The sequence below is a fragment of the Megascapheus bottae genome, chromosome 8, assembly GCF_031878675.1.
Source record: "Megascapheus bottae isolate mThoBot1 chromosome 8, mThoBot2.hap1, whole genome shotgun sequence".
Lineage (NCBI taxonomy): Eukaryota > Metazoa > Chordata > Mammalia > Rodentia > Geomyidae > Megascapheus > Megascapheus bottae.
In genome coordinates, this window is record NC_143516.1 from 55560918 (window position 1) to 55576235 (window position 15318).

General features: G+C 39.9%; 1 protein-coding gene across 4 annotated transcripts in view; it reads right to left on the reverse strand.

Moving 5' to 3' along the window:
• Positions 1–5546: 5546 nt before the first annotated feature.
• Orc3 (origin recognition complex subunit 3) overlaps positions 5547–15318 on the reverse strand; it is a 57255-nt gene continuing 47483 nt past the window's right edge. For 2 of the 4 annotated variants that reach the window (XM_090338453.1, XM_090338451.1), the window contains exons 18-21: positions 10900–11041; positions 9243–9359; positions 8343–8422; positions 5547–7197 (exon numbers count right to left, since the gene is read on the reverse strand). In XM_090338453.1, coding sequence (XP_090194579.1) covers positions 7092–7197; positions 8343–8422; positions 9243–9359; positions 10900–11041 — 445 coding nt within the window. In that variant the 3' untranslated portion in view covers positions 5547–7091. The remainder of the gene's footprint in view (positions 7198–8342; positions 8423–9242; positions 9360–10899; positions 11042–15318) is intronic. The other 2 variants (XM_090338454.1, XM_090338455.1) reach the window with 1 other exon arrangement.

The window sequence follows — 15318 nt, forward strand, 5'->3', positions numbered from 1 at the left end:
TTCTTACACTAAACCTGAAACAAGGAAGTGGTTTCTATTGAATTTTAATGTATTTCCATTTATTAACTCCAATCCTAAATGTACTGAGATGTGTACATTTATATTTGACCCAATTGGTAAAAGAAAGTATGCTTTCTTGGTGACTGAGGTAATTGTATTTCATTGGTGTAGACTTTGCCTAAGATCCCCAGGCAGTTTTTCAGTCCCATTAGTAGTATCTGAGAACATTGGTTACCACACACCATGACCTTAAAGTAGGCAAGTCTGCTTTTAGAAGCAGGGGGAAAAAAATAGTTGGATAGAGACTGTCAATTTCTCAGTATTGCAGATAATTGATTGTGGGATGTGGGGAGATAGGACATACTTGTGTATTGAGGGTTGAAAGCTTACCAGTAGCTCTTGCCACAATTGTTAGATTCTAGCTGTATCCAAGTGACAACCATGTTCCCTAAATATCTGAGTACATGCCAACTTGTTTTATTATGGAAAATTTCATTGAAAACTACATATGTACACAAAATCATTTTCAATATGCATAGAACATTTCTCCCAGGAATAGTAACTTTTTACATAACTTCAGTACCATTATCTCCCTAATTGAACATCAGATCTGGATTCATACTTTCCTGTTTGGCACAAGAGTTTTCCCATTTCCCTTCAAGACTCAGGGCTATTGTCTTGGTGAAGGTGCTTCACATACATTGATACCCTTTCTCATGTCATGGTTCCCATTTTCCTCCCCCCTATCCAGTTTTTAATAACCAAGCATATATACAATATATCAGATAACAATCACCAAAGATTTTTGCAATAATAAATCTAACATTGGATTTTCAAAATCCAAATAGCTTGCAAGTCAGAAAATCAGTGACTTAGTTGTGGCTCCTAAGTTAATCTTTTGCTCCTAGCCCAATCTTCACTTCTCTGGACTGCACAGGCATGTCCTAGAAGTTGGAGTTAGGCCCCTTGATTTTTTTAAAGATCTCATTTACTAGTGTGCCTGGTTGATATTTCCACTTGGATGATAAGACATCTCAAAATTTATTCAAATCCAACTCGTTACTCACCTCTGAAGTAGCTCTCTCACTAAAACACTTGCAACTAACTTACAAAGGTCCTGTAGTTTTGGAGATTCAGTCCTTCAGTCATCCTCATTGCCTTGGATCTATGGGGAGGCAATTCATCATGGAGCAAGTTTGCTTCAGCTGGGAAGCAAAGGGAACATTAGACTTGCCAGGATGGCTCAATGACCTCAGAACCTCTATGTAGTCCTCACCCAAAGGTTCTACTCCTTTCAATATAGCACTATCCTGGAAACTTGTCTTGTCAACATGGGCTTGGGGAAAACTGCCAAAACATGGCAAACCCTTGTTTTTTTAAAAAACCTCATCTGTGTCCAAGTATGAGACCTTGTGCCAGTGACTGTTTTAGATGGCTTCCTTGTCTATTAAAATACTCTGTGGAACCCTAATTACCTGCACTTTAGCCATCGAACTCGAATTGCACTTGGTCACTCACCGTGCCTTACCTGTAATGGTCACTTTTTTTTGTTGGTCTTAGGGCTTGAACTCAGGGCCTGGGCACTGTCCCTGAGCTTTTTTCAATCAGGGTTAGTGCTCTACTACTTGAAGCACTGTGCCACTTGTGGTTTTCCAGTGGTTAATAAGACTTCCACAGACTTTCCTGCCAAGGGTGGCTTTGAATAACAATCCTTGGATCTCAGCATTCTGAGTAGCTAGGATTACACACTGGTCACTTCTGCAGTTCTAGCCAGCATAATGGGACATTTGCTACTGCTATGGACTTTCTTCCCATAAACCTTCATGGGTAATTTTAACATTCAGTGTGCTTGCTTTTCTGAAGCAGAATTTAGGGAGGTTGGCTAATGAACCCTATATAGATCCTGTAGAAAAATGCAATTTGATGTAATAGCAAAGCAATTGTAGGAAGGATTGTTATACTGCAAATATTACCATGTATTTAAAAAGCAAATGGGTTCTTTACCCTGCAAATTCACTAAACCTAAGTCAAGATGAAATAGACAACCAAATAATGCTCAACAAATATAGGGCTTTTTGTGTGTGTGTGTGTGGGGGGGCAATATTGGTCTTGGGGCTTGAACTCTGGGCCTGGTCACTGCCCCTGAGCTCTTCAGCCTCAAGCCTAGCTCTACCACTTTTGAGTCACATACAGCACTACTTCCTGTTTTCTGTTGGTTAACTGGAGATAAAAGTCTCACAGACTTTTGTGCCGGGGTTGGCTTTGAACCATGATCCTCATATCTCAGCCTCCTGAGCAACTAAGTTTACAGGCATGAGCCACATGCACTGTCCCTGAAAAAAAACCCAGCCTGCTTTCGCATAAGCAACTTTTTTTCTATCTATGTGGTACCAAGGAATCAAACCCGGGTCTTTGTGCATGCTAGGCAAACACTCTACCACTAGGCCAAACTCCGGCTCACTTAAGCAACTTTTAAAAAGTTTTTTTTTTTTTTTTTTTTCCTTCTGTATCTTCCTTCCCTGGACTTATCCCTTTAAGAAACTATTTTGCAGCCAGTGCACATTTTTTATTTCAGCTGTGAAGGAAGCACAAGTAGGATCACAAGGCAAGATGGCATAAAGTGAGACCCTTCTATGAAAATAACAAATGCCAAATGGATGGTGGTGTGGCTCAGGAGACATGAGGCCCTTGGTTCAAACCTCAGCACTGAAAAAGATGGCCATCACAATCCTCTCATGTTCCCACAGGACTGGATAAACATCCAGCACGTAGTGAAATGAGCAGGCCCATGATCACCAGCCTGCCCCAGATCATGTGAAAGCCTATTCCGCCAGGCTCTCCTTTAAAGACCCTGCCTCAAAGTAACTTTTTGTTTTTTGAAATAGTAGTAGGACTATTAATTTTTTTTTTTTTTTTGCCAGTCCTAGGGCTTGAACTCTGGGCCTGAACATGGTTCTTGGGCTAGAGCTCTACCACTTTAAGCCACAGCACCACTTCCACCTTTTTCTACATATCTGGTACTGAGGAACTGAACCCTGCTCTTCGTGCACACTGGGGCAAGCACTCTACCAATAGGCCAAACTCCCAGCCCAAGACTGAATTTTTTTTTTTTTTTTGCCAATCCTGGGCCTTGAACTCAGGGCCTGGGCACTGTCCGTGGGCTTTCTCAAGGCTAGATAGCTTTACCACTTGAGCCACAGCACCATTTCTGGCTTTTTGCTATGTATGTGGTACCAAGGAATCGAACCCCGGTCTTCGTGCATGCTAGGCAAGCACTCTACCACTAGGCTAAACTCCCAGCCCCACAACTGAAATTTTAAAAAAATTTGCCTGGCAAAACTAATCATCTATTTTCTTTTCTCCAAAACCCCTTTTTCATACTTAGCTATTATGTCAGTGAACTGAATTTACAGTATCAAAAAGATCACCCCATACATTAGGCAGAAACACATTGAGTTGGAAACGACAGTGGGGTATCTACCAATGCCTCCATCATAAAACCAAAAGGATAGGAAAAGAAAGCTGGAATAGGCAGAAATTGCTGAGTTTGAATTTTCCTTAATTATAGGATATTTGTTTTCAACTAAAAGTAATCCCCAAAATCACTCAAGAAATTCTTAAGAACTGCTTCCCAGGGGCAAATGGAGAGATAAAAGGCAGAGAAGGCTGAGAGAGACTAGGAAAGGAACTCCCAGGGAAGGGAGGGACAGAAGGCAGTCCTGGCTGTACCAGATTCACCTCACAATTATAAAGGGTCCCCAAACCCCTAAATCTCATGCTTTTGTTCCCTAGCATCCAGGAGACAAGAGCCCCAGCCTGGGTTCTAGACCTCACACTCCTTTTTTTGTTAAAGGGCCAAAGTATTGGAAATCGAGATGCAGTCTCCCCAGGTGGGCTACAGGGGTCAGGCTCACCTTCATGGGTCTTTATTTTTTTGAGGGGGGTGAGGCAGGTCATAGGGCTTGAATTCGGCCTGGGCACAGTCCCTGAGCTCTAGCTGGTAGGAAGGCTGTTTGAAGCCAGCCAAGGCAGAAGTCCATGAGACTCTGATCTTCAATAAGTTACTCAGAAAAAGCTAGAAGTGTCCCATTAAAAGATGGGCCAAAGACTTAGAGAGTCTTCCCTGAAGAAGAAATAAGAATGGCCTATAGACAAATGAAGAAATGCTCAACATCTCTGGCCATAAAAGAAATGCAAGTCGAAACAACTCTACGATTACACCTCACTCCAGTTAGAATGGCCAGGATCAAGAAATCTAATAACAGATGCTGGAGGGAATGTGGCCAGGAGGGATCACTACTACACTGTTGGTGGGAGTGAAAACTCGTTCAACCACTATGGAAAGCAGTGTGGCAGTGCCTCAAAAGACTAAACATAGAGCTCCCCTATGACCCAGCAATTCCACTACTTGGCATTTACCCAATTGTCCAGAAACAAGGACATACTAAATCCACTAGCACAATGATGTTCATTGCAGCACTATTTACCATAGCAAAGATATGGAACCAACCCAGATGTCCCTCAGTTGATGAGTGGATCAACAAGATGTGGTATTTATGCACAATGGAATTCTATGCTGCTGTCAGAAAGAACCACATCACCCCATTTGTAAGGAAATAGAAAGACTTAGAAAAAATCATATTAAGTGAAGTAAGCCAGACTCAAAGGAACATAGGCTCAATGGTTTCCCTCATTGGTCATAACCAGTAGAAACCTTGGGCTCTCCTAGTAGAGATTTACAATAGAACAAAACCTAGATACATAAGGCCATATAGGATGATGCTAAATGAAAGGACCTCCAGGATATAGAAACAAAAACCATATAATGAGTGATTGTTGTCCTTAATATACTATGTTATCTGTCATCTCTTTTGCTGTCCCTTGGTTATCTCATATTGTTACAGTATTTCACCTTGTTATCTAATATATTGTATATATGCTTATTTGAAATTGGATAGGGAAGGGGGGAAAACAAGATGAGGGGTGGGGGTGGTGGGAGGGAAATGGGGACCAAGACATGAGAAAGGGTATCAAGGTGTGAAGTAATGCACCTTCTATCTGGTGATTATCATGTAACCCTTCTAGCAATTACAATAAAAAAATATATGGAAAAAAAAAAAGAAAAAGCTGGAAGTGGTGTCTGTGGTGGTACAGACTGGAAACAGTGACTGTGTCTCAAGTGGTACAGCACTAGTCTTAAGCACAAGGAGGCTTAGGGACATTTGTTGGCACTGACTGTAAGGGTAAAGCATGGAATCTTACTGATTTTTTAAATCTCATTCTTTTAGTAGAACATCTGCTTTGTGCCAGTTCAAGGACCCTTAGGAAAGTAGAGGTGTAGCTCAAGTGATAAAGCACTAGTCACGAGCATAAAAGCCAAGGGAAAGTGAGAGGTCCTGAGTTCAAGCTGCAACACAAACAAACATATAAAAGGGAAAAAGGGGCCTGGGAGCATAGCCTAGCATGCACGAAGCCCTGGGTTCATTTTTCAATACCATAGACATAGAAAAAGCTAGAAGTGATATTGCTGCTCAAGTAGCAGAGTGCTAGCTGTTAGGTCCGACTGGAAGAAATGACTTCTTCCCTTGGCTCTCTCCCACTGCACCCTGGAAATCCCCGCCCAGCCCCTGTAACCCTGGCAACTGGCAAAACCGGGGGCAGTGGGAGGTCCCCACTGAGGTATTTCCCCATCCTCTGAGATCACATCCACTTCCGCTGTGTCTATACCCCTCCCTCTATATAATCATTCACTTCCCGCCATAAGCCCTCTTGCTCACCCAACTCCATCTTGGGTGGCAGGAGTCTGCCTTTCCTCACAGCAATAAACCCTCTTCTCTTAAACTGCGTGGAGTTTCCTTTCGGCAAACCTTACACTAGCCTTCAGCAAAAAATGTCCAAAGACAGTGTCTAGGCCCTGAGTTCCAGCCCCAGCACTGACCCCCCGCCCAAAAAAAAAAAGAAAAAAGAAAAGGAAAAAGAAAAAATGACCCTTACGATGACAGGCCCAGCTTTTGATCTAAGGTATCAAAGCCTATATTTGTATTTATCTTTATTACTTTGTTAGGGTGAGAGTTTTAATTGTGGGGACCTTTGGTGACATATCTGACAATTTATTTGGGGCTATGTTTCATGTAGCATGTTTGTGGGTTGAAGCTGGATTGGGCATCACTTAGTATTCCCTGTCCCCTAACCCATCAGAAGTCTAAGAATATTCCAGATACATGTTATTTTGTCACATCTTTTTACTCTCCACAATAAATTTACTTAAAATTATCTTCAAAGTACCTGTGTGTACCTGCTCCTTGCCCCCCACTACCACCGGTATCAGTTTTTTTCTGCCAGGACATGTACTGCCCCTAGACCACCCAGCCATATTTGCATAATGCTTCTGATATGTTACTGAATAAAGTCCCACAGTGCACTCTAGGATACGACATTAAATAATGAGCTTCAGGTATCTTAGTCTTAGCATGTCTTGTCATGGAAGAGCTCCAAAGGTCATTGGGGCCTCAGTTTTCTTACCTGGTTTCTATGTTTGGGATGTGATTTGTAAAGGCCTTATTGGATTTAAGACTTCATAAGCACTTATCCAAAGGTTATATATTTTAAGTATAATATTAAACAGCTTGAATTTTGCAACCCTAAAAGAAATGGGAAGGTAGAGGTGGTTTTTGAATCTTTGTAGTCAATCACTGGAAGAAAGAAACCTCCTGCATTCCTTCCTATTATACAATATACTAAAGTGAGGAAGACCATTGTATAAAAACTGGGGAGAAGGCTTGAGTACCAGTCACACACATAATCTAGATTCCTAGTTCAATAAATTTATTAATTTACACTCTATTGTCAAGAATGACCTACTCAAAACTTAGTAAGGACTGTGAAAAGTATAACGAGAATGAAAGTTTGAGTTATACCACGGGTGTGCTTATATGCTGTATTCTAAAGTATACTAAAGACATAATACCCATCTGTCTGGGGTTAGCAGTGATCACAAGTCTCTCTTCATCAGGAATCTCCTTTGGTGGCTTATGTGAATGGCCTCCTTTTGTGCTTTAGGTAAATGTGATACTTGGCTCACTCATCATTCCTTAGCAGCCTCCCCACGTTAGCCTTGCTACATGGTCAGTCTTCTGTTTTGTAGGTTTGATGAAGCCTAAAAGTTCTAGTTCAGAAACAGCTCTAACAAACCGAGCACTGGAGAGTCTAGGTAAGGAAACTAACCATGTTATATTTTTGACAAAGAGGTTAAAAAATTTCAATGTTAAAATATTAAATTGGAGAAGGTAGTTGAATTATATATTCCTCAAATTAATGAAAATAACTCCTAACAGAAAACATTAAATGAAATTAAAATACACCATCAATATATAAACAGAAAAGTCATGAATGAACACTTACCCCAAGTCTAAATTTTCAAACAGTATGAAAACTGCCCTCTCTCTCTTTGAAACAAACCTTAGGAAAGTAGAGAATTCAATAATGACTATTTCAGATCAGTCTTGCTTAAGATTCAACTCAAAATATTTAGAAATTACATTTTTTCTATGATGACATAGTTAATGCTAAAAAGTGACTTCTTATCTGGATGCCAGTGGCTCACGCCTGTAATCCTAGCTACTCAGGTGGTTGAGGATTTAGGATTATGGTTTAATGCCAGCTAGGGCACAAAAATCTGTAAGAATGTCTAATTATCAAAAAACTCAAGCTATGGTACAAGTGACAGATAGTTGGCCTTGAGCAAAAAAGCTCAGGCCAACTGAAAAAGCTCAGTCCAGGCCCTGAATTCAAGCCCCAGGTTTGAAGTAGGAAAAAAAAAGTCAACATCTTTACAATACACTAGTGCAGATCTACAGGAACTACAAGCTTTTTTTTCCCCCTTCTGGTGCTAAGCCTGTGTATGCTTAGCAGGGCTCTACTACTGAGCAACATTTCATAGTCCAAGAAATCTCCTATCAACTTTTTAAACACTATACTTTTTTCTTTTTCTTTTGCAGTTCTGGGAACTGGACCCATGAGATTATACTTGTTAGTAAATGCTTGTTAATGAGATGCTCCCACCTACCCCAAACTCCTAATACTCTGAACTTGAACCCTGCAGACCTAATTTTCCTTTTTTTTTTTGTTGCCAGTCTTGGGCTTGAGCTCAGGGCCTGAGCACTGTCTTGGATTGGACTTCCTCAGGGCTAAAGCTCTACCACTTGAGCCACAGCACCACTTCCTGCTTTTTTATATGTATGTGGTACCGAGGAATTGAACCGGGGCCTTCATGCATGCTACGCAAGCACTCTATCACTAGGCCAAACTCCCGGCCCCAACCTAATTTCCTTTAAAAAGGATACTGTATAATTTCGTTCCTTTCTTCTGAGGTGCTAGCATTCCCATCCATTTGTTCAGCAGCTGTCACGACTGTTGCAAAAGCCTTGAGTACACAGAAGAAAATAAGAAATTTCCACAGTCACCAAGCATCTTTTACTATATTTTCTTTGATTTTCCCAAAATTAAGCTGTATTTAATACTGCTGATAGCTGCCATATTTTTCCTTTATATGAAATGTCACATCCTTAAAACTGACAATTATTTAAATTATACATTAAAAGGTAACATAATGGCTCCTGAATAATCTTATTTCATAAAACCACGAAGTTTTCAGAGAACAAAGAAACAAAGCAAATCAAAATGAAAAGGCCAAGATAATTCTTTATCTTCTACTTTCAATCCCCTTTACCCCGGGAAATTGGCCTTCTTCACTTAGAAGCAGGTAATTGGGGTATTTTTTAATGGTGAGAAAACAAGTAAGACTTTCTGAAGAGCTTAGATCTCTATAATACTATTCTGAGAAGGAAAAAAAATATTTTAAAGGACAATGATAGTTGTCTATCACTTGTACTTCTTGACTGCTAATTTTGTGCAGTCCTTTCAATTTTCTTTTATACAAGAGAGAAATGCCAGCTAATATACTTACTTTGTAGAATACCACAAAACAGACCTAAATTGTTTAGCTTTCCTTAATGCTATAATATCAGATCACATACTTTTTTTGACCTGGCCTGAACACAGAATTGGCTTGGTTGAGGAATGTAGGATCAGACAGTAGACTGGGAATGAGGACTGCTGAGCTTTTGAAGAATGAGGCAGTTTGTGCTTTTCAAGTAAAAGACATTAAAAGACCAATTGAAAAGTATGAAAATATTCCAGGAAACTTGCCAAATCCAGAGTTTGTTCTTTTCTTCATGACCTACCTCTGACCAGTCCACAAGATTGATCAGCCTGCTACACTCCAGGTGCAGTTTGTATGCTATGCAGATATCAGGGGCAATATTTGGAATGCAGCCTTCTTCACTCTTCAGGGCTTCATTCTAAAAAACAAAACAAAACAAAAAGGCAAGCCAAAGTGACAAGAAAAATGAGGCATTAATCAATTTCTCTAGTAAACCGTAATCTGTTTTCTCTAGTCAATCTACTCATTTAGAAGTTTAAAGCTCTTGGCCAGGTGTTTGGCCTAGTGGTAGAGTGCTTGCCTAGCATACGCAAAGATTGGGGTTCAAGTCTTCGGTACCACATACATAGAAAAGCCAGAAGAGTTGCTGTGGCTCAAGTGGTAGAGCTCTAGACTTGACTGTGCTCAAGACTCTGAGCTCAGTCCCTAGGACTGGCAAAAAAAAGAAAAAGATTAAAGCTCTTATTAAGCTTTAGGTCTTAGTCATAATCTCTTTAGCTCCTGGTCACTAGAAAAATATTAACAGGAAAGAAGGCAAAAATATTCATTTTAATCATAAATTATATCCTGAAACTATATTTGTAGTTGTAATACCAAATTATGGAATTCTTTAACTAGCTGAGGTAAGAGTTATCTCTCAAAGAAAAGACTATCAACGCTGTCAGTCTTAAACACCGTAGAAGCTATCACTATCTTTTTCAATCCACAGTATTTGAAATCCATGGTTCCCTGAGAACACAATCACATACATAAACTGTACAAGCTATGAACCCCCCTTCCTCCTAAATCACATCCATTTTTTTTTCTTTGTGATACCACTACTAAGTTTTTAGAAGAGTTTTAATATGTGGCTTATACAGTAAAAGTAATTGTTATTTTATTATTCCTTAATATGCAGTTGACAAGTTCACTACTATCCCTCATTCAAAACCAGATTTGAATCTTTCCACTACTCAGGGTTGTCTTGTAGTAGTTAGCATGCTGTGTGTCATTCTACAACAGAAAACCAGCGTGTGAAGATACCTCACAGGCTTCAGTAGGTCACTTTTTAAATTTGATTTTTTTAGTGCTGGTCCTGGTGCTTTTAGTCAAGGTCTGGGCACCGTTCCTAAGTTTTTTGTTTGTTTGTTTTTATTTTGTTTTTACTGCTCAAAGTTAACAATCGAACTCTTGAGCCACAGTTCCACTTCGGGCTTTTTGATTGGTAACTGGAGATGTGAGTCTCACAGGTTTTCCTGCCTGGGCTGGCTTTGAATGGGATCCTCCTATCTTAGCCTGAGTAGCCAGGATTAGAGTGTGAGCCAATGGAACATGGCTCAGTGGGTCACTTTTAAGTAATTTTTGTATAATTATTGTAGGTATATAACTAAATGAGTTGGTAGCTAGTAACTGTCCAAATTCATTTATATATGGGTTATGATTTATATTAAATAATAATGTCTGCAGGAGACATTTCTTTTTTCCACAAGATCAAGTAACATTATTTCCTCCATCCTGTGCCTAGGATCTGGCTGTATCATAGGAAAGGTAGAGTTTATGTGTGGTCAATGTGCAGCACTGATTGATGTTTTCACTTAGTTTTGAATTTTGTTCATTAAACCAGACTTGCAAACAGGAATATTTTGTTGCAAGAAAGCCCAAGGAGTAAGCTTCGGTCTAAGAACCAAATCCCTTCTTACCTTTAGATAGTAGTAGGGGTTGTTGAGTGCGGTGTGGAGGGTGATTCTGGGAGCTGCATTAAGGTGCTCTCGAAGGCTATGGGCCGAACTGAAGTACACCACCTCGTGGAGAGGCTGGGTCTCAGGAGGCAGAAGGTATTCCCTGAAATAGCCAGTCAGAAGCTTTTACACACACACACACACACACACACACACACACACACACACACACACTCACACACACGACCCTCTTTTCAATCAACTGAACAATGTACTAAAAAAAAAAAAACAACATGAGCCAAATGAAATAAAACTCAAAATATCATATCCAGTATGATTTGATTCAGAATTATACCCTATCTATCTATCTAATAAAGTCTTTTACATTTTTTTTTTGGTTTTTTTTTTTTTTTGGCTTGAACTAAGGGTCTGAGCACTCTCCTTGACCTTCTTTTGCTCAAGGCTAATGCTTTATCACTTGAGCCACAGCTCCAAGTTTTTTGTTTTTTTTGTTTTTTTTTTTTTTTAGTTTATTGGCAATAATTCCCATGAACTTGTCTGCCTGGGCTGTCTTTGAACCATAATCCTCAGATCTCTTGGCTGCTGGAGTACCTGGGATTATCAATGTGAACAGGTGGCATCCAGATTCCTGGATATTCTTTTTTTTGGTTTTTTGTGGATTATGGAGCTTGGAACTAGGCCTGGGCGCTGTCCCTGAGCTCCTCAGCTCTAGACTACTGTCCTACCCTTGAGCCAAGTCCCAGTTCCCATTTTCTAGAGGTTACTTGGAGATGAGAGTCTCAGGTCCTTTTGGGCTCAGGCTGGCTTTGAACCTTGATCCTCAGATCTCAGCCCAGGTAGCTACAATTACAGGCATGAACCACTGTGCCCGGCTTCCTTGATATTCTTTACAGAAGTTATACTCTTAATCTTTAAAGTAGAATTTAAAGTATGAATAAATAATCTAGCAGTGTTGGTGTTTTGAACTCAGGGACTCATGCTTGCTAGGTACTTTCTACCACTTCAGTGACTTGCAACTCATGTTTGCTGCAGTTATTTTTAGAAAACATCTATGAGGCTGGCCTTGTACCACGAATGCCTCCAGCACAGCTTGGCTTCTTTGTTCAAGATAAGGGGTGGGGAAAGAGGGAATCTAACTAACTTTGCTCAGGTTGACTAAACTTTGATCCTCCCAATTTCTGCCTCTTATAGCTCAGATTACAGGTATCAGCTATTGCCTTTGGCCTTAGTGACTTTTTTTCCCTTCATTTACATTTATTTTATGCTAAATTTATTTCTGTGCTGAAAGTTTTCATCTCTTCATTATCTTCTGGAATATCTTTTTCTTTTGTACTATCTCTTCTTCTAGTTTGGGAACTACTTAATGTCAACTGAGGATGGCAGGGGAAGCTCGTACATGGGTCTGTCTGATTATGTGCTCTGTACCCCTGATCCTGCTTTCTTGCCTGATGACCAGAGAATCTACATCTAAATTTTCACTTCAGGATTACTCTATGTACACAACCTGCAGGCATTGTAATTTTTTAAAAATGAGAGCTCTTGGAGGCAGAAATCAGGAAAGCAACTCCTTTTGCAATGGCCTCAAAGTAAATAAAGTTATTAGGACTTAACTAAGAATTGTAAAGGACCTTTATGATGAAAACCTTAAAATCCTAAAAAAGGAAATTAAAGCAGAACTGAGGAAGTGGAAAAACCTCCCATGCTCCTGGATTAGAAGAATTAACACTGTGAAAATGGCAATCCTGCTAAGGGCTATCTACAAATTCAACTCAATACCCATCAATATCCCAATGTCATTCTTTAAGGAAATAGAAGAAGCAATTTAAAATTTCATATGGAATAATAAAAGACCCCATATAGCAAAAACAATCCTTAGCAGAAAGAACAGTGCTAGAAAAATACCAAACTTTAGACTATTACAGAGCTATAATAACCAAAACAGCTTGGTACTGGCACAAGAACAGGCCTGAAGACCAATGGAATAGAACTGAAGACCCAGAAATCAACCAGCAGACAAATGGCCACCTAATCTTTGATAAGGGAGCCAAAAAAACAGAATGGAAGAAAGACAGCCTCTTCAACAAGTGGTGCTGGCAGAATTGGTTAAGCACTTTTAGAAAACCAAAGTTGGATCCTTCTATGTCACCCTGCACCAGGATTAATTCCAAATGGATCAAAGACCTCGAGGTAAAAGCAGATACTCTGAAAACTTTACAAGAAGGAATAGGAAATACACTAAGTCCCCTTGGCACAGGTCGAAACTTTCTTAATAAAGACCCAGAAACATAAGAAATTGAAGAAAGTTTGGACAAATGGGACTGCATTAAACTACAGAAATGGGACTGCATTAAACTACAGAGTTTCTGTATGGCAAAGGACATACCTTGCAAGTTAAATAAAAAGCCTATGGAGTGGGAGAAAGTCTTCACTAGCCATACAACAGACAAAGGCCTCATATCTGACTTAAAGAGAGACTTCTCTGAAGAGGAAATAAGAATGGCCTATAGACACATGAAGAAATGCTCGACATCTCTAGCCATAAAAGAAATTCAAATCAAAACAACTTTGAGATTCTACCTCATACTAGTTAGAACAGCCATTATCAAGAAATTTAATAACAACAGATGCTGGCGGGAATATGACCAGGAAGGATTGCTATTACATTGTTGGTGTGAGTGTAAACTCGTTGAACCACTATGAAAAGCAGTATGGCAGTTCCTCAAAAGATTAAACATAGAGCTCCCCTATGACCCAGCAAGTCCACTACTTGGCATTTACCCAATTGTCCAGAAACAAGGACATACTAAATCCACTAGCACAACGATGTTCATTGCAGCACTATTTACCATAGCAAAGATATGGAACCAACCCAGATGCTTATACTCATGCCAGAATTCCTAGCATAACTTAGAATTCCTATTTTTCACCTATGTACCAAGCAGCAAACTAATTTTAATAAAACTTAAAAAGTACAGAATTACAAAGACACTTTGGATCCGTAATATAGGTCACTGGCAAACAGGACAAGCTTGGGTGCACACAACTGAAGGCTGGTAATAGGTTACCAACTGGATTTAAGTTGTCAATTCACAGAAGTGCATAAAGATTCCTAGGACTTAGTCCAGTTCTGAGCTTGAAGTGTGTTAGCTATACCAGGCCCATTTCCCTCAGTGTAGGGATAGCAAAGAGATACCTCATCCCTGCCACCAGACATTTGTCCTCTTTTTTGAGTCCTGACTTTCTAATCTCTTGGAAAGGAGACCACTTCCTATTAAAGTCTCCTTATGAATACTCTAGTCTGAGGTAGTCAGTGGCATGCAGATGAGAGGAGGATATTAACATGCACATCACTCATCCTCTACCTCCTCCCATCTCAAGCACTCCTCATCCTATTCTAATTCCAAATGCTGCTCCTTCTCCAGAGCCAGGAGAGCAAACCCCATCTACAGTGTAAGGTTTTGAGTTGACTCTTACTAAGGGAACATTCTGCTTTTGTCTCAATTACTTAGCACTCGGCTAATTAAGCTACTACTTCAGGAAATGGTTTCTGTGATACTGGTGGCACTCTGGATGCCACAGAATGCCTAATTTGTAACTTATGTCCCTAAATTCTCCATAAATCTAAACCTTCCCACATCCCTTCTAAGCCAACCTTATGCAGTTTTTCTCCAGGGGCTATTGCAGCTGCCATTTAAAGGCTGGGTACAAGGTTATGCACTCCAGGGCTTGGCTCCATCCTCAGTAGTGGAGGGAAGGGGTACAATGACTGAAACTTTATTGGAATCTTCATATGCAATCGACAACTGGAAACCCCCAAAGCATTAGTCAGTTACAAAAATAAACAACTGTTTCACATTTGTGCTCCCACCCTTTTTTTAATGTCTTTACATTTAATGTTTAGAAAACTCAGGCAAAATGCTATTTTTTTCCCCTGAAAAGTCTCTAATCTAGGCAAAACATGCCTTATTTTGGTCCCAGTAGGCTACATTAGTTGAATACCTACAAGCTCAGCGTTGGGGCATTCAGGGGAAGGTGGACAAACAGGAACTGTTGTCAGATGTCAGAGGTGACTTAGATGGCATAACACTGGTTGTCTGCCATACCTTTCTAGGTTCTAGCTAGCACATAATCTTCATGTCTTTTAACTTATTTTCTTTTGCTTCTTCAGCTTTCTTTTACTTTTGTCTTTTAGTTTTAATATGCTACAATTCTAAATTCTTCCCTCTCAGGAAAGATAAACTTAGTAACGACAGTAAGCGTGAAAATAAGCGATCTGTGATTTCACATTTCAATCATGCTCAGCATTATTCAGTAACTGCTCAGAAGCCAGCCATTAGGATAAAGATCATGAACAGGGAAGAGTTGGTAGAGTTTCATAGCTCACAGTTTGGGATACGTAAGGCCAGAGAGAGCTGCCAT